Source organism: Ammospiza caudacuta, chromosome 6, assembly GCF_027887145.1.
Source record: "Ammospiza caudacuta isolate bAmmCau1 chromosome 6, bAmmCau1.pri, whole genome shotgun sequence".
NCBI lineage: Eukaryota > Metazoa > Chordata > Aves > Passeriformes > Passerellidae > Ammospiza > Ammospiza caudacuta.
The window spans coordinates 33,545,477-33,564,468 of NC_080598.1; the positions used below are offsets into that span (position 1 = coordinate 33,545,477).

At 38.0% G+C, this 18,992-nt stretch overlaps 1 protein-coding gene across 24 annotated transcripts in view; it reads right to left on the reverse strand.

Annotated features, from left to right (window-relative positions):
• Positions 1–760: 760 nt before the first annotated feature.
• GPHN (gephyrin) overlaps positions 761–18,992 on the reverse strand; it is a 268,916-nt gene continuing 250,684 nt past the window's right edge. For all 24 annotated transcript variants that reach the window (XM_058807892.1, XM_058807902.1, XM_058807893.1 and 21 more), the window contains 6 exons: positions 10,779–10,866; positions 8,671–8,744; positions 5,964–6,028; positions 4,589–4,692; positions 3,340–3,436; positions 761–1,770 (listed from right to left, as the gene is read on the reverse strand). In XM_058807892.1, coding sequence (XP_058663875.1) covers positions 1,637–1,770; positions 3,340–3,436; positions 4,589–4,692; positions 5,964–6,028; positions 8,671–8,744; positions 10,779–10,866 — 562 coding nt within the window. In that variant the 3' untranslated portion in view covers positions 761–1,636. The remainder of the gene's footprint in view (positions 1,771–3,339; positions 3,437–4,588; positions 4,693–5,963; positions 6,029–8,670; positions 8,745–10,778; positions 10,867–18,992) is intronic.

Here is an 18,992-nt window from a genome sequence, read left to right on the forward strand (position 1 = left end):
AAAAAAACTATGATCAGCAAGTTGTGTTATTGTTTCTCTGAACAATCAATCCCTGGATTGCCACCAAACACAGTGTACGCCTACCTGCCTTCAGCCTTTGCAATGGCTCACATAGGGAGGCCATTGAGTTTGGTTTTAAAACCAGCCTAGGGGGATGCTCTAGAACTATCATAGAACTATGGCTCTGGTCCACTGTGGCAGTCAGGATTTAAATTTTCTGTGTTCTCCCTGACTAAGTCTTCCAAAAATACTATAGATAAATGCTGTGGCTTCACAAATGGAGTTGGTGGAACAGCATTTTACCCATGAAGTCCAAGAAACAAGGTGTTGTAGGGCACTGCTATGGTCTTAATCCCAGATGAAACATGAAGCTACCAAAATACACAATCTGGTGGGAGCTGAAAAGTCCGTATGTCATGGGAAAAAAAAAAAGAAAAAGAACACTTTATCAAATTCCAGACAGTGCAGCACAAGAGGTGTTTGCGAATGCTATGCAATTTATATGGGGAAAAGAAGTATTCTCCAGCTTTGATTAGTCTGATTGTAACCCCACCCAACCTCCAAGTGCTGCTTCTGTTTTGTCCCTTGGGAGGTGTTAGACAAAACTCACTCTGTAGTTTCAGTTCACTCATGACACCGTACAGGAGGGAAGGCCCTAGATTGGACATACTATTTCTCTTCCTCCTTACACTCTTCCCCCACCCCAAATACCCTCTTAAATCACTGCTTTTTTGTTTCAAACAACAAGGCTGAACAGGTGAAATTTTAAATAATGATTGAGGATTTTTTTTATTCATTTAAGTTTCAATATCATTACAGAAAATGTTATGGTACAGAGTTGTTTAACATTAGTTTTATTTCTTTGCTCATTTAATTTCCACACGAATGCTGGTAACACTAATATCTGTACAAGATCAGTCTTTGATTTTTTTTAGTTTTTAGTTCTGTACATTTTTAAATGTATTGGTTAAAAAGGCTGTCAGCACTTAAGGAAGCAATTTTTTTGTTTGTTGAAATAAAAGGTATCCAGTTACTGCCCAAGAGTACTGAGCTGGGTGGCTGCTGGGACAAGAGACATCCCTGAATGCGCGGCGAGGTGGGAGAACCTCGGGGCTTCATTGGGTTCCCAGCGCAGCCACTCTGCTTTTGGCACTGTGCACATCAACACGAGATACAAGATAAAGAACAAGCAGAAGCTCTCTGTGAAGCGGTTATGAAGCATACTAATAAGGGAAATCCAAGTGTTGTCTACGCTAGTATAAATAAGCAGACAGCCTTGTTTCAAGAGCGTAAGTAGTTGTATCTTAAAGATGAGAAAAAACACAAGTTCTGCAGGCACCTACTGCTGTCTACTAAAAGCTACTGCTATTGGAACTAGCATTGAACACACAAAGCAATTGCAAGAAAAGGAAAAAGTTGCTTTGATATAATCAGAATAAATTTCTTTGTTAAGATTTGTTTTAAAGGTTTTTTTTAAAAGGTATTTATTTAAATTCCATTTGAAATATATTTCAAGATGTTGACTATACTGATCAACTTTTATCCAAATCGGAAAAACTAGCTGTGCCGTTGCATATTACAGGATACAGTCAATGATATGTGGACATGCATCAAAGCTTCGCTCTTGCTGGTGACATCATAGCCTTCCAATGACCATGACATCCACCACCTCCCCCTTGTGAAGCTCCACATACTGCTCTGTCTTTGGAGGTAGCATCAACAGTCCATTGGCACTGCGCATACTCATCAGACGACTGCTCATCTGATTCCCTACAGGAGAGAGGCAGAACAATTTCAGTGCACTCTTCAGTTAGTTCCAAATACTGCAACACGGTACAACAAACAAAAGCTGTTATGATGAAAATGTTTATGTGGCTAACTTATTAATGGAGCTTGGGTCTTTCTGTTCCAAGGTGGATGGAAACAGAGAACTCTGTGGAGATTTAGTCACTGCACTGGCTCTCAAAACCATCATTCTCTTTTCTGATTGTTTTCCTCTCCAGCCTTCCACATTATCTGTACCATGTATCTTGTCCTATTAAATTGCTAATCCTATCAAAATGATTTTTCAATTTGTACACCTATTCCACTTGTACAAACATTAAAATCATCACAATCTAGAATATTTTTAATATCCTGTTCTAGAATAAATTTGATTAACTCTATTCTCTCTGAATAGAATAATTTAGGCCAAAAAAAGTCTCCAAGATCATTAAGTCCAACCTTTGACAGAACACACCATTTCAACTAAACCATAGCACTAAGTGCCATGTCCAGTTAGTTGTTCCTTGAACTCTTCCAGGGATGGTGACTCCACCACTTCCCTTGGCAGCCTGTTCCAATGTTCAACAGCACTTTCAAGAGGAAGTTCTTCCAGATGTCCAACCTGAGCCCCCACTAGTGCAGCTTGAGGCCATTTCCTCTTGTCCTGTCACTTGTTGCCACCCCCACTTGGCTACAACTTCCTTTCAGGTAGCTGTAGAGAGTGATATGATCTCCTGTGATTCTCCTTTCTCCAGGCTAAACACCCCCAGCTCCCTCAGCCACTCCTCACAGAACTTGCTCTCCAAACCCCTCCCCAGGTTCACTGCCTGTCTCTGGAAATTCTCCAGCATCTCAATGACTTTCTTGCAATGAGGGTCCGGAACTGAACTAATATTTTCCATGTGGAGCCTCACATATGGTGCTTTTTGTTGAACAATTTGGATATAGCAAAAAGACAATTGTCTAAGGACCTAAATCTCTTGCAAAAGTGTCACAGTCTGCTTTCTAGCAGTACATAGCTGAACCAGTATTCAAATCTAGTATTTACCTTAACTGCAGCTGAGTATTCAGAAGTATTCCTAGGTGGCAAACATGACTAATAAATCCTTACTCTGTTTTAAGAGAACATCTATAGCCTCTGCTATCTTTCCTACTTTTCCAGTTCAGCTAAAATCACACTTCTTTTATTTGTATTGCTCCTACCACTGCCCCAACTTGTGTACAACATGCACAACAGCAAAAAGAAGCAAGTGTGCCTGACTGCAAGTAAGCTTAGTGGATGTTTAAAAAAAAGGAATTTATGCACATATTCAAGCATACACAAATAGTGTGTATGTGTATAAGGCAGGTTATTCAAATAAAGGATGTTTTAATGGTTAAATTGACAAGCCATATCAGCACTAAATTTTGTACTAATGTATTTGTATGCACAGGCACAAATGTGTGAGTAAATCAGCCTGCATAAAGTGGGTTCTATGAAAACAACCTGTGCACACTCTTGGTTGTTCCCAGACACCTCTTTAGGAAGGCAGGGCTGTGTGAGAGTGTCTGTCAGTCTGTGTGACTGGCACTGACCTGTACTCTGTGCCCAAGGTAGTGGTTCTTGGTGATGCCAAGTCAGAATGCACCGATGATATTCTGGGCGGGGGTCCAATTTTACATCACATGATAACTGTAGGATTAAAAAACAAAGGATGAACATGTCATGCATTCACATTGCACTGTCTAAGACAATGGAATAATCTGTTCAGTTGTTTTTCCTTAAAAACAGTCTTTTCAAAAACTTGCATTTTGAGGTAAGATGGTGTCTAGTGCAAGATCAAAAGCTGTAGAAGGCAGAGACTGCGGTATTTAAGGAAATACAACTGTGATATTACAGTATCAAAGTATCTGAAGGAATCTCTGTGCATTAAGTGGAATATTCCAAAACTCTTCCTTTACTGAGAGTTTACAGATAGTATTTCTCTAGAAAAAAAAGCCTGGTCTCTTTGGATTACATTGCAGAAGGATAAAAATGGTATTTGCATTCAAAATCCTCCTAGCTCTGACAAAAGGAAAATGGCCAATCTTTGAAATGAAAAGACATACGGGTGATGGCTCATAATGGAAAATACATGCAAAAGTGAAAGTCACTGCAAATTGCTCTCTCTTTTAGAATATTTTAGCTGTGAGATGAAATCTGGATGCTTGAGGAAGGGCAAAAAAGAGACACGGGATAAGCTGTAAGAGAAGAGTGCATAGCCAAGAACACTTAGAAAACTACAAAAGTTGATGTATGCCTTGGTACTTTATTTGAATCAAAAACAGAAGAAGAAGACATTATAATAACATGCCTTAAATCTATATTAAATAGAGTTACACTATCCATGATTTATTAGAAAAGTGAGAAGAGTTTTATATTTCTTAGGGTGGGGATCATGTGGGTTTCTTATATAAAAACTCAACAAAAAGGCTTTAAAGTTTGTATTTTCTATTGCTAATACAGAACTATCCAGCTCTAGATATTCACAGATTACTCTGCATTTTTTACCATAGCCTAAAACAAATGTCTTTTTTAAACAGGAGATTGTCCTTGCTGCCTGATTGGCAAATGGCTGCCTCCACATCTCTATATCTCACTCCATTAGATGGCAATCTAACTCTAAAACATTACAGGACTGAATATTACCATTAACAGGGACTGAGAATGTGCCTCTGTTTGTGTGAACATCCTTCCACTGCCAGACCTAGTCTAGGGCTAAGATTCCACAAACACAACAGTCTTTCAGAGCCCAAAGAGCTGGGCTTCAACCTCTAGTTTTTAAATAGAGGACAAGCTTCTCACCCTGGCTTTGATGATGGTGGGTCGAGGATCCAGGATACCCTGCATTTTCCTCAGTGCAGGAACAACAAAGAGATTGCAGGTGACGACAGCTGACACAGGATTGCCTGTAGGACAAAGAACAGTTGGTGGTGATGCCCTCTTGGTTTTCTCTGAAATGCTGAAAGTGAACTTATGTTTCATAGCAATTTCATTTTAAAGGACTCTACAGAGCTTTCCACACAATGTGCTGCATATAGTACAGACTGCAGAGGTGTGTGGCAAGGAGCACGTGGCAAGTCCATCTGTTGAAAGCTACACTCTGGATGATGTGTGCTGAGGTCCTGCTCTGACCAGAACTGCTCCATGTTCCTCAGGCCCCAACATTTGCCTCTGTTCTTCTGTTACCTTTGTCCTGTGCCTACATTTGTCTGGGGCTGGAGCAGAGTTAATTGGTCATAGTTATTGGCTCTACCCTCACAGGGCTCTTTATTAACGACTAATGGTTCCCAGACACCAAGGGAAGAATAACTTTCAATTCCCTAAGAGAGTAGCAAAATGCTTTAGGACAAATTCTGAGGGGAATTCTACTGATTTATATGTTTTCTGTTGACTCACAAAAGAGGTCTATGACCACCTGTGAAACACCACTGTCTTACAAATCTGGACTTCCCTACACAACAGTTTTGAAAAAAATACTATAATCAGATGGATGCTCCACTGATCTCTCTCCTGTAAGAAAATGTCCTGCAGCAACTAGAGCAAGAGAGGGTAGAAGCACTAGAGATACATCTGAAAACCACCAGCTTATCAAGAAAACAAGGATTCCTTGTGTAGTCAAAATTCATGGAAAGCCAAAGCAATAAGAACAAAATAAATTCCTCCTCATTTAGAAGGACAGAAATCCATAAGGAAATCTCTATTCTAAACAAGTGCTTTCCCAGGGCACACAGCCAGCAGTGGTGCAGCCGTGCTGCCCTCTTTTGGTTCCACAGCATGAGCATGTTAAACAAAAATATTCCGTGACATGTTCCTTGGCATTCCCTCATTTTTGTCTTCATTTTCAGTATGTCAGAGTGGATGTGCTGACTTACACCCACAGGATATTTATGGTGAAGGTGCAGGGAGCTGTAGGAAAAAACACCCCTGCGAAAAATAGAAGGAAATTGTTGGGTGGAAGAAATCCTAAGACCTGTACCAGAAAATTCTGAGGACACACACAAAAAAGAACTCTTTAGCACATCCCTGTAAGTCCATATCTTCTGGAAATTTCTGAGAAAATCTTACAGGTACCTTCCTTAGGGGCCAAAACCAGGCACAGGTGCTGTGAAGTGTCACTATTCTGTTTCATGTCTGACATCTATGCACAGCAACAAAAGTAATCCACAAAAGATCTTACCTGGAAGCGCAAAGATTATTTTTCTTACGCCGTCAATATCCAGAGTTGCAAAAGTGGTTGGTAGGCTATAGAGAAAGGAAGTTATTTAATATCTGCATTAGAATTTGACTGAACATTATTGTATTATTTAAAACATTTACAAAAGAAAATAAAAAAACCAGGACATCTCTCTCTCTCAGCAGTTCATTAGAACCTGCTGGTTATTCCATACTGGAGGTATAATCCTCTCTTTATGGTGACAGAATAATTTTTCTTGCTATGCAACTCTGAAGTTTTAAGTACACAAATTTGGAGAGGAAATATCTAAAAGGAAATGAAGTAGTAATCAAAAAATCTAAATCTTGTCTTCATGCCAGAAGCCAATTAACAATGAAGTAATACTGGAATTATGCAATTACAGAGCCATGTTTGTTTTTTATATAAGGGTTCCCAATTTTTTATAACATTGGTGACTCTAATTCTCTTACTCCAGTCTCTACAACAGTACTACAAGGAAGCAGTATTTCTGAGCAGCTAGTCTGCAGATGAACAAATTCAGATACCACGGGCAGAGCTGCAGCCAGATGACTCCCAGGTCTATCAATGAAGAGCTCTCTCTGCCTTTCAGAGCTGCTCAGTGATTTTGGTGACTTGCTGTGAGGGCAATTACTGTTACACAAATAGGACAGTAATGTGACAGTTCAAGAATATGGCTGGCAAAGAGAAGGGACTCATCCATGAAAAAAGGATTTTATATTAGTAAAATCCTTTTAAACATTAGAAACTATACTAGCAGCAATAATAAGGCTGGTTTTCTTGGCTTTATCTCGAGCTGACCACTTGCACTGTCAGCAGTTGACAGTTTACAACTTTGAAGATTTGCTGCACTTTGATCATTATCACCTAGTTTTGTATCTGTTAAGACTCATCAATATCCTAGTTTACAGGGGAAGTTAGTGTTTGATGTTCCTGTTTTAAAATGCCTCTAACATGATGGGAACTATGTGCCAGACCTCCAACTATTATAACCAGTGCACAAACCAATGGACAAAAAATTGAATTGCTAATTCATATTTACTAGAAACTCTGAATTCTTGTGTGACACTTCAGCACCATCATTGGTAGAAACTTTCAGTACTTCCTTCTGTCAATGCAGTTAGACAAGATAACCTTACATGAGCTCAGCAACTTTCAGACCAAGTGGAGGGATGGTAAATTCCAAGTACGACCCTGCACTAATGAAGCACATCAAATACAGGCATACAAAAAATTCTGACTTCACTCTTGGACCTTACTCAAGGGATTTTTCCCAATATAATAACCACAATCTACAACCTTTTAAGATGCAGTTAATAAAACCCAAGATACAATATTTTCTATTGCACTACAGCTAATGAAAAAGAGAGTACTTACATTCTCAGTAAGAACTGATGAGCAAATGTTTTGGTAGCAATAAGAAATACCTTTCTTGTGGCATAAATTGAAAAGGGACGTTTAAGGGAAAAACCCCATTTCTTGAAGTTTTTCCAGCTAGCTATTTAAAGTTCATTGCTGCAGGTCTACAGAGGAGTCACCAGGAGAAAAAAATATGTTCTCTTACATCTAAGCCAGAACCAGAATTTAATATTCTGAATTCTCTAAATTGAGTTATCCATTTTTGTCAGCAGCAGAGACTGGAGTGCAGATTCTGCTTCTGGGACTTCCCTACATCGGTTGTAACAGTATGACAGAAGCAGTGAGCAATTTCCATGCTTGGGCTACATCCACCATGGGAAGAAACAAGCTTTTCCTCACTCATTCCTTTTGTGGAAAGGAGGTGGTGGTAGGAGCAGCACAAGCAGTAAGCCCACACGCAGTTCTTTACCAGACTGTACGCAGAGACAGTGAAAGTATTTGTCTGTTTTCACAGCAAACACCCACTTGCAGCTCTGCTCTGTGACAACAGTTCTGGGCTAGAGGGAATCATTCTGCAAAGCTGTGCTTGATCTTGTGTAGCTGGACCAATCTGACCCGGCTTGCAAACAAACTGCCCTCCATAGGGAGGCAGGCAGAGGTGCAGACATCTTTCTGCTCTTGCACTGTGGAGAAATGGGAACTCTGTTTTCAACATGTGTGATTTTCATTCCCTCTGCAGAGCACACTTTCAGACTTACTGATGAGCAGTGCCACAGCACAGAAAAGCAATGCTGAAACAGTTTTCTGGAGCAAGCTAAACACATAAAGGACTCTGCTTACTTTAAAATTACTATGCTCAATATGCCAATTAGACAAAGCTTTGTAAATTACCTGTCATTCCACCTCTCTCAAGGAACTGCTTGTAGGAATATAAATTATGCAAATTTTGAAGGGAAATGAGATACTCTTTAAGCAAACTGCCCATTTAATATTCTTATATTTCCTGGTTATTTCATGGTAATGTCAATGTGAGCTCTGTGATCGCACTGAAGGCTGTGGCAATGTTTATACCACGCTGGCTTCCCACCAGTCCCCAAACCTGAGTTGCAACAGTTATCAGAGAAATACCTCTTACTGATAAAAAAAAATCTCTGTTCCAGTTAATTTCACCCATAAAGATGATGACTAATCTGAAGAGCACTGATTTTGCTGCTTTTCCCTCTTCTGTGGTTTATAGTATATTTGGAAAAGTGAAATCTACTGAAGCACTTCACTAGGATATTTGGCCCGATGTAGCCTCTATCTAGGCTGCCTAAGCAGAAAGATTTCTTACCCAGGTTTCATAAAAACTCTGCCAAAGTGAATCTGTGCGTGAAGATCAATATCCAGCACCTGTTTAAGATAGTCCTGTTTAATTAAAAAAAAAATAAAATTAAGTAACATCAAAGTGGCTTTACATCATCTAAGCATTCAAAGCAATTAATTAGTATCAAGTGAAGATGAAAATTTGCATATCCTGAAAGTGCTACAGCCCAGTGGGGAATTTTCAGCATTTGAAAGAAAGTGTTTTGCAAAAGAAGTAAAGAACAGACTCATTTAGGTGCCAAACCTGACTCCAGGAGAACATATATTTCCTTTAAATACATGTGCAGCATGAGAATCTTAGAGCACCCCACAAATACCTACTACTAAAACATTCTCCATGTCAAAGATGGAAAAAACCCTTTACGATTCAAAGCTAAGACTTTAAATGATCAAGTTATTTAAATTTTGCCATGAAAGCTATCAGTTGTAGATTAAGAGATCTCCTACTACTTTTGAAATCAATACTGCACTGTAGAAATCATAGTTTTCCAGGATACTGTAATTATTGTAATTTCTTGGCTCTAATGGTCTAATTCACAGTAGTTGGTTTTACATTACTTAGAAATAAAAAAACTGGTTTGTGAATGAGTTCAAGCTAAATTATTTTGCATAAACATGATTGATCCAGTTATTAAAACAGATGGAATTACTTGTTTAATCTTTATTGACAATTCCTGTACCTAAAGATATAGTACCTTTTCTGTTGTGTTTAGGCTAAAGACTTGGGCCATAGCAGTCATCTGTGAAGATACTCTTTGAAAGCAGTAAATCTGAAACTCCCTGGCAGTTAGCCCATTTTTTTGTGCATGTGTGTGTTCAAGTACTTGGAAAGCAGCAACTCATTTCAGCCAGGTGTTAACTCTTGATTATTAATTGCAGTAACCCCTCCTTTACTTTCTGTTTACTGTGTGGATGTTCATAGCTATTTCATTAAAAATTAAGAAAGCTGCAGAAAGCTCAGTATCAGTGGGCAGATCATCAGTGGAATGTAGAGCCTATTGACTTTAGGCTGTTGCTTCAAATTGACTGGGGAGAAATGAGCTGATAGTCTGAATGTCTGTAAGACCAACCAGCAGTTCAGCTCCTTCTTAGGGGTATTGTGTCTGCACTATGTTGCCACAATCCCAATTTAAAGACCAGTACTTGTCCTCGATTATTTTTCTAGGCATACTGGAGACAATGGGAATAATTGAAAGTTATTTGCACTGGTTTAATAAATTCTCCATTTTCAGTATGTATCCAATGATGTGCTTTCTACTCAGAAAAGTAAACAAAACCACAACTCATGTTTCCCACCTCCTAATGACCATCTTTAGTATCTGTTAGTTATAAAAGATGTTTATTTTACCTGCCAAACTCACAGATTCAGCTTGGGATCAAAAAGTAATTTGAGTTTTCCTTCGCATAAGTCATGATTAATAAATGTCCTGCAGGTTCATCTATGCCCCACCAGCATCTGTGTATCCCTATTTTCTTTGATGGTTTTGGCACAGGGATAATCAACAGGAACTCAATCAACAATTCTGTTAATGATTCAAAAGGCAAATATATCAGCTCACTGGGTCTCATATGTATTCTCTGTAGGACTATCAGGTGCAAAATGTGATAAAACTATTTTTGTAACAGATAGAGCTTTGGCACATTCAGGAAACAGATGTGCTGAGTAAAAAAAATACTATTTATATACTCAGGTTGCTTTTCGAAATACTTTCAAAGTACCTTAAATCTATCTACATTTTACCTGCTCTAAAAATAAAGTCTATTGTCTTCATGTGCTATTAACCCAGCACCTTCCTCATCTACATAAATCATTCCTTAAATAAAAACACATTTATAATTCCCTCACATCAAGAATTAAAAGGTTCTCTGTTGTACTATGTCAACTACACTACAGAAACAAGAATGAACAGAATGAGCTTTGAAGATTATTTTTTTAAGTAATTCACACGTAAGTGTTCCAACAAAAGTAAGGTCCATTTCTAATAAATATTAATACAAAAGTAGTAGCTTGGATGATACACTCTGGTTTGAAATTCTTACATATATTGTAGGAAGTCAAACTTAAATGTTGCCTACCTTTTCCCCCATGGATACACCCCCTGATGTAATGATCACATCAGCACGGCTGATACCCTCGTTCAGTGCATTCAGTAAATCATCTGGGCTGCAGGAAAGAACAGGCAAGCAGGTTAGTGGCAGGGAATTATTATGAGTTGTAATATAAGTCTGTGTGCACCCATACAGATGCTTATACACACTTGTTTTAAGAGAATAATACAAGCTCTTTTCCTTCTTAAGATTCCACACTGTTCAATTCTAGTCAAGAGCTGCAATCTCATTAAGTGAACACCACACTGTTTGGCACCTTTCTGTCTAAAGTTTGCAACAGGAACAGTGGGATACTTTAGACTGGGGCTGAAGAATGCTATTATAAGTGTCTAAGAGTATGCAATTGGCACAATAGGTAGTAATACAAATTGTGACACAGATGAACTGACAGGGAAATATAAAGGCACCTGACACATGAAAATTGCTGACCACCAAGCAGGCTGCAGTACTACCTGTCTAGCTTATCTGATGTGTGCAAAAATGGGGATGAGGCTCCACTTCAAACTTTTGAAGAGTGGGAGTAAATCCTTTGTTTCTTTTCTCTGTTAGAGGGCTCTGCAGCAAAGCCACCTGTACATATCCGCTTCAGCTTGCAAAAATACAATCCATGCTGTTAAAAGGTCTATTCACCTTCATGAGAAACAGTGCAATGGGAGCTATGATATTCTCCTTACAAAGAGTATAACTGTGAAGGAAATTAGTGTCCTAACTCTTTTCTTTCCATTTTAGGTCTAAACTGGAAACTTTGAAGCAAGCATTAGATATTTAAGAGCAGTATTGATGCTAATTCAGAGCTTCAAGGCACGCAGTGCAGAAACTCTGTAATACAACTCACACAGGTCCAAAGGAATCAAAACCAATTTCCAATATATTAAATTCATACTTTGCATTTAACATTTGTGAACTGACCAGAAGTTGACCGGTTGCTATGAGTGTATTGCTTCTTCAACAGTATGTTTTTAGTTCAGTGATCCTGAAAGTTTTTCATGGGAGGCTGTTCCTACTTAGAATGCCATTGAAAGAATGGGCAATAAGGCTAGTGACTGTATGAAGGCCTTCAGCTGTAATACAGCACCTCAGGTAAATATCACACTACAACTACAAAACGCCATTGTGGGTGATGAATGCAGGCTGAAAATGGCACGAGGGCTATCCTTTGAGAGCTTGAGCTGTATTTTATCCAAAAGTAGACCTACAGCAGTGATTTTGGAGTTTGAGCTGAAAACACAAAAATTAGGAATATTATGCAAATTCTAGTTGACCTTTCAGAGACTAGCAGAAACTCTGTGTTTCCAAATGTCTCAAAAAGAAAAATCCTTTCCTCTGAGCATCCTTCCTTTGCCCATGGTTCAGTGAAATATAAGCAGCAGTTAGCATGATGTGATGCTAGGATGCAAGAATGAGTGCACTCCCTTACTGAGTAAATAGCTCAGTGCATGCAACCTTGCACATGCCTCATCTCACCAGAGAGCCCTCCAGCATCCTCTACCCTGGTTATGACTTACAGGCAGAAAGACTCAAGACTCTTTCTCCACAATGTCCAGTGACTGAAGCACCATGTTCTTTGGCATCACAGTGTAGTCATCCTGCACAACTTTATTATTTATGCTAGATTACACCCCTCTCTAGGGTCAGATTGCTTTGTGAGAGGTAGGCACCTAGATACAGCAGAAGGAAGGGCAGATTGCTGTAGACTGCAATCAATAGGATAGAATTATACACAGCCCCTTTTTAAAAGGAAATAGTGGCTGCAGTTCTGTGGCATGCCATCATGACTATTGTTTAGGGTACTGGGTACCTTGGATACTCTTAATGGCCTACAAAGAATCCCTAAACTGTTTTCTTTGGGAGAAAAATAAACAGGCCCAAGCAAAACCATCTTCTTTGTTCTTTAGGAAACTGAGACATTTTATCAGCTGCCCCTTCTGAAATCTCGGGATCATTTTCTCCAAAACCCAGCACAAGTCTTCACTAGTCATTGAAGGAAAGCAGAAAGGAGCAAGTCTGCTGTTGGCTACTTCTTCAAAACCAATTGTCTCGTATTGATCCTCTAAGTAGTATTTGTATGTAACAAGATATTATTTAAGATTATTATAGAGTTTGTAACAGGAAAAGTCTCTCAAGATCTAAGTATTCTTTAATCCTTGCCAGTGAGGCTGCTTGGAATGCAACAAGGAATACATATTCATTACCTAGGTTGATATTGGCATTCCTGAGGCACAGCAGTCAGACATATGCCACTATCACCAGCCTAAGATTGCTTTCAGTACATTTTTCTCATTAGGTTGTGATGGAGCTGAGGACCTTATCTTGAACTTGCTCCAGGCTGTTTCATTTTATCTTGTTTAATTATTTAAAAGTTATTCATAGGTAGCAAGTCTACCTGTCTGGAGACATGCTAATTCTGGATAATGAAGTGGGTTTGTTTTCAGTTGTGGTTTGACAATAACGGAAGGAACAATAAAAAGCAAACAAATATATATTTAATTGTTGTTAAAGTTAAATAGAATGGAAAGGCAACTACTTACATATGGAATATATATGTATATATGTATTTGTATATACATTAAATCTCTTAACAAAGGAAAAAAATCCCCTTCCCCCTCCAAATAAGCCTAAACTCAAACCAGGTGAGGACACAATTCACGTCTTTCCTCATGAGGACAGCATACCACTGTATGGTACAGTTAATCAATCAGGTATTTTTATTTTGTCATGTAAAAAGCTGTATGTTACTGGACTTGGTGCATTTTTAGAATTTCCAGTAGAATGATCTGTACACTATACTTTTCTTCAGCATTTTTAAATTCTTTTCTTTACCATCTGAATAGTGCAAGGCATTAAAAAATTCTATCATTAAAACTTATCCAGGCAATAGTACTGCATATCATCTTTAACATAGTTACAGAATGAATTTAATTATTTCAAAAGGAAAGATGGGATAGAAATTTTGTTGCAATAAACTGAATAATTATGTTAGCTTGGTTTTTATTTTGAAAAAAGGAGACAGAATTCCCTCCCTTTTTAATCTCTTTTTTGGACATTTTTGGCAGACCTTTTTTTGCCATTCAGGTCTGGTTAACTTTATGTTGTACTTAAAGTTAGTAGTTCCATGACTCTGCAATTAGCACCAAACACTCCTTTCAGGAGTCCCCTGTTGCAGTCTCCAATCAACACTGTGAACATTTCCCTCGCCTTTAGTGGATTTGATGCAGAGAGTTATTACTCAAATTGCATATTAACACTTAGTGGATACAATGAGATAACAAGATACTACTTCTTGTTTCATTTGTTGTGTAACAGTGAGCAGCTGCTCCTTTAGATTGAAAAAGTATATAAAAGGAAAGGGAATAAATAATGAAAACAATTAGATTCTGAAAGAATAGATGACTTTGGCATCTGAGTATAGCATGACAAGATTGTTTTAAAAGGCAGGTGACAAATTGCCATGAAGCTGAGAAATAACACACTGTCTGAGCAGGGACAAATCAGAAGCTATATTCTGAAGCAGGGCAGGATACTGGATTAGCTAGATTAATGGTCTAATTTACTACAATAAATCCTTTAAAATATCTTGTCAAAGTGCTATTCTTGGATTTTTTTCCTTCATGGACAGAACTGTAACAGGTGCTAAAATATAATGGTGAATACCTTAATCAATGTAAAGCAGATTTTGATGGGAAGTCTAATTTCCAGATGGCAAAATTACTCAATTTCATTTGGTGATTTTCAAAGTCAGAGTGACATTGTGCACAAAAAGGGAATGTGCTTTTCTAACATGCTGCAACTTATTAAAAATGTTATATTCAGGTATGTTTCAGATCCCATCTGATCATCTTTTTTTAATACCCTGAAGAAAATTTGTTATTTAAGGACAAATTTATGAACAGTTTATGAAACTATTCATATACATAAATAAGGAACAAATCCAAACTTTCTCTCAACACCTGGAGCAGATTGTGTCTGCATAAATATTATGTGTATTGTACACACATTTTTGAAGCTGCATAGTAATTTGCATAAAGAGTGGAAGTATTTTTAGCTACATCTTTATATTCTCTGCTAATTTTGTCACTCTGATAAACAGAGTGTCTACTCTACTATCCCAGTTTCCTGATCCTTCTTGTTCAGTTTGTGGAACAGAATGAGCAGTATAATCTGGAAATTGGTTGGAGGGTAACTATTGTACAATGGCAGCAGCAAAAATCCAGTAAGTAAATGTGTGACATTGCAGCTGACTCTTGCTTTCATTGATTTGAAGAGAGGACTTGCAGGATGGCAGTACAGCAGGAACACCTTCTGGATTCATGAAAAATTCTGGTTATCAAAGTTAGTTTGTGGAAAACTTATTCAACACTTGAGCTGTCAATTGAGCTGTCTTTGAACAGAAAAGATATACAAGAAAGCTTAAGAGCTTGAACAAGAAAACGATGCAAGCCTCATTAAAATAGACATCAGGCATGTAAATTTTCTCCTTTCCACTCTCAAAAGAAATAGTTACATTATAGTCAAGACCAAAGAATTCTCTGTGTTTTAAGTGCCAGTCTGAAGTACCCTAAATTACAGTGTAATTTTCTCTTTCACATAGAAATCAACACATGTTAATTCACTCTTGTTGATCCTATTGTTGTGCTTCACTGTCATTAATTATCAATATGTCAGCTTTTTCTGTGATACAACCCTTAACAGCAGCACTTTGATACATGCAATTAAACCGCTCAGTTTTATAATTTAATATAGAAAACAAATAACAGCAAATGTTCAAAAAATCACCTACCACTCTGCAATAAAATGAGAGATCCCTGTTAAAATGGGACTAGAACCTTTAGTTAGGACTGACTTATCAAGCCATTGTCACAGTACAAAACCCATAGTTCATTACTAATTTCCAGGACCATTTCCACCACATTCTGTGCCACAGGAGTCTCATTCATTCAATGCAACCTCATTACCTGACAGTCACTGCCTGTCCTTGCTGCCCACTGCCACATACAGCTGCTGCTATTGGGTGACTAACAGAAACACTTGTGGTTGTTGCATTTCTCTGTGCAGCAGCCTGGGCTTTTATAAACCCAGGTCTTCTGGTAACCTTTACTTGCAAAATGTGTGCATGCACCATCACAGTCAGCACCTTGAGCCTGTGTGCTTTACAGAGATCCTGGACACAGATACAGAAAGATACACATGCACCATAATGCACTAGATGCATGCACAAGTGTCTATTGTGAGTTCAAAAGCAGAGCTGGCCAACCTTTCTTGCCTGCTGTTTTACTTTATTTGAAAGTATCTCAAGTGTTTCAGTTATATTCTGAAAGACATGATTCTTCACAAATTCTGAGGAGCTACAGATTCCTGGACACGCAGTGAAAATGGAAGTGCTTAGCAGAGATCCTACACAATCACACTAGAGACCAAAGTAGTCCAGCTGCTCTCTAAAATACAGTAGTTGACTGCAAACTTCAACTAGAGGTGCCCTGAGCTTAGCACATTCTGCATATGTTCCTACAAACTGGCAACAGTGGTTTGTACTACTTTTGCATCTTAGGAAGTCTCTTACCTGCTAAAGAGATGTTCCAGAAGAACAGGTTTAACTGAGGTACAAAGACCTGCTAGAAATTCCCACTGCATGCAAAGATCCCAGTTAAACTTCTAGTTCTACCTCCAAAATAACAAAGAATTTGCCAAATTAAAATTTTCATCAAATGGTCTACTTGCTGTATTCAGAGATCTCATCAAGCTCAATGACATTTCTTCTTGAGGAAAGATGGGATATGGATTTGATCCTTTAAGATTAACTCTCATTTTTTCACTGCTCATTCAGCTGAGGTGACAGATTTCAAAATGAATAGATGAATGCAGCGAGGCATAAAGACAGAGTCTGTCACCCACTTCTCACCTCATGGCCAAGAGGAATACTTTGCATATCAGTAATTTGCAGGATGCAGAATGGTGCATAGATGCCATTATTTTTAGCCAACTAAAATCCACCTTCTGTAGAATATAATATTGAGTGTAAATCGATGAATACATTTCACTGAATGCAATTCAATGAACGAATATTTGACAGTAATAGGAATTCTGTGTTTTGACTTGTATGGTTCTTGCAAGCAGAAGAAAATCTAATTTTGATGGTGTATGCAGTAACATATGGACACACTTCTGAAACTGTATTTGTTTCAAAATTCTTAAGTGTATTTCATCATGTTCTCATAATGTATCTTCCTTTTACCTTCTGTGGTATTTCCCTGGATCACTCTGAACAGATGCAGTATGTTCTCCCTAGGAAAATAGGCCAGCTTGTGAAGAAAGCTGGAATAATTACAGCAGCTTTTGGCTTGTTTGACATAACTATGTAAGTTTTTTCTATTTAACAGAAATATTAAAGAATCTGTCTTTGGTACTTTTTGCTGTTCCTTTGATTGCTGCTGCAAATATAAATGTTACATGTATGAACTTTTAGGGATTTTGGTTAGAGGCCTTCAATTAGAGGTCTTCAACTTTTTGCTGAAGTAACCATAAGAGCTGTCTAATGCCTTCAATATTTTTTTTCTATATCAGGATGATAATAGATTTTCTTCCACTGTTTCCTTGATCTGCTTCAGAAGATTCCCACTCATATTTATGCCAGAATGACAAAAACATCAGAGAGGTCAGAAAAACAGATAGCCATGGGAGTGCTACAGGAAAAAGTCTCATGCATAGAAGCCAGGTGCTTATGCACTGTGGGCACTTTCCTGCATGAAGGGGCCTCGAGCACATCCTTGTCTGCTGCAAGCATTTCAGGGTGAATTGTAATTTTTTCCATAAATGCTAAAAGAACAAGACCAAAGCTTTGATAACAGCTGTCTTCAGTTGCTGTGCCATTATACTGACTCTTGAGCACTAAATTCTCTCTAAATCCAGTATAGTGTGTGTCCTTTGAGTGTAAGAAGCAGCCTGAGAACTGCCAGTTTCCACTAATTAAAAAACTATTCCTGGCTATTTTTGCTGGCTGAAGATAATGAACCTTATCAGTACACTTACCAGAAATCCATTAGTTTTTCTAAGAAATTGGATGGGATTACACAGGTAAAGATTTTTATTTTATCTTCCTTCTTACAAAGGAAGTGAGTCAATATGGAGTCACTGAAAAGTTTTCACTTTTTCAGCGCACTGGTGAGTCTGAAGGGCAACTGTGGTTTTGCAATTGTTTCATTTAGAGCACTCATGAAATGAGAATTGGCTTATACTGACACAACTGAAAATAAAAGATATGATGGATGTAATTAGTGCCAGTTGTTTACATTTAGCAAATAATATCACCAAATCTGACACATAGTGAAATGGCATTGTAATCACAGAATTTCTTACCTTTTCATTTTACTTTAGCTTCCACTGTAAGAGTAAATTTTCAATAAATTTAAAAGGAATTTAAAATTATTTAATTCTGTTTACCCCTGTAAACTGGTGTAACTGCTATTGATCTACAGTCTGGATGTCTCTAGGACAGGTAGAAAGGCAGTCCCTAAAAGCAATGCCTCACAATGAAGCAGTTACAATGAAGGCTTTCTCTAGGAAGCTTCAGCCCTTACAGAATCATAACTTAATCACTCGGAAAAATGTCTGTCTTCAGAACAAAAATGATTGGGAAGCCACAGGTTAGAGACAATATAAAAAGATTCTCTGACATCAGCTGTGTCCTAAAACAAGCCGTTATTTTTTAGAAAATACCAAATGAAATATAGCATTGATTTTTGTTTCCTAAAAAAAATTAAAATTCTCCATGAAGAGTAAACTACAGTGTTAGAAATAAATGAAGAGAAGGAACTGAGAAACTTATCCTGTTTGAGACCAGCAACTTAATTTTTTTGACAGCTGCTAGTTAGTGGAAGGAACTAGAACTTCATTTGTCTCTACAATACTGGACCATATTCCTTCAAGCACAAAGATGATTTAAACATAACAAAATGCCCATTGCCTTTTCTCCTGCTCTGGAAGCAGAAGCATTTTTTTATTGCTCATGCTTTGGGTAGGAAGACTTATTCTAGGGGTTGGTTTTTGTTGGTGCTTTCTCTCACACTGCCTAGAAGAGACTAAAGCTTGTTTAATGCTTTATGCAGTAGCAATGGGTTGTGAACTGACTTGTATGAGGAATTCCAAGTCCATCACCTGCTGGTAGATTTCATCTTGTAAGTAATTTCA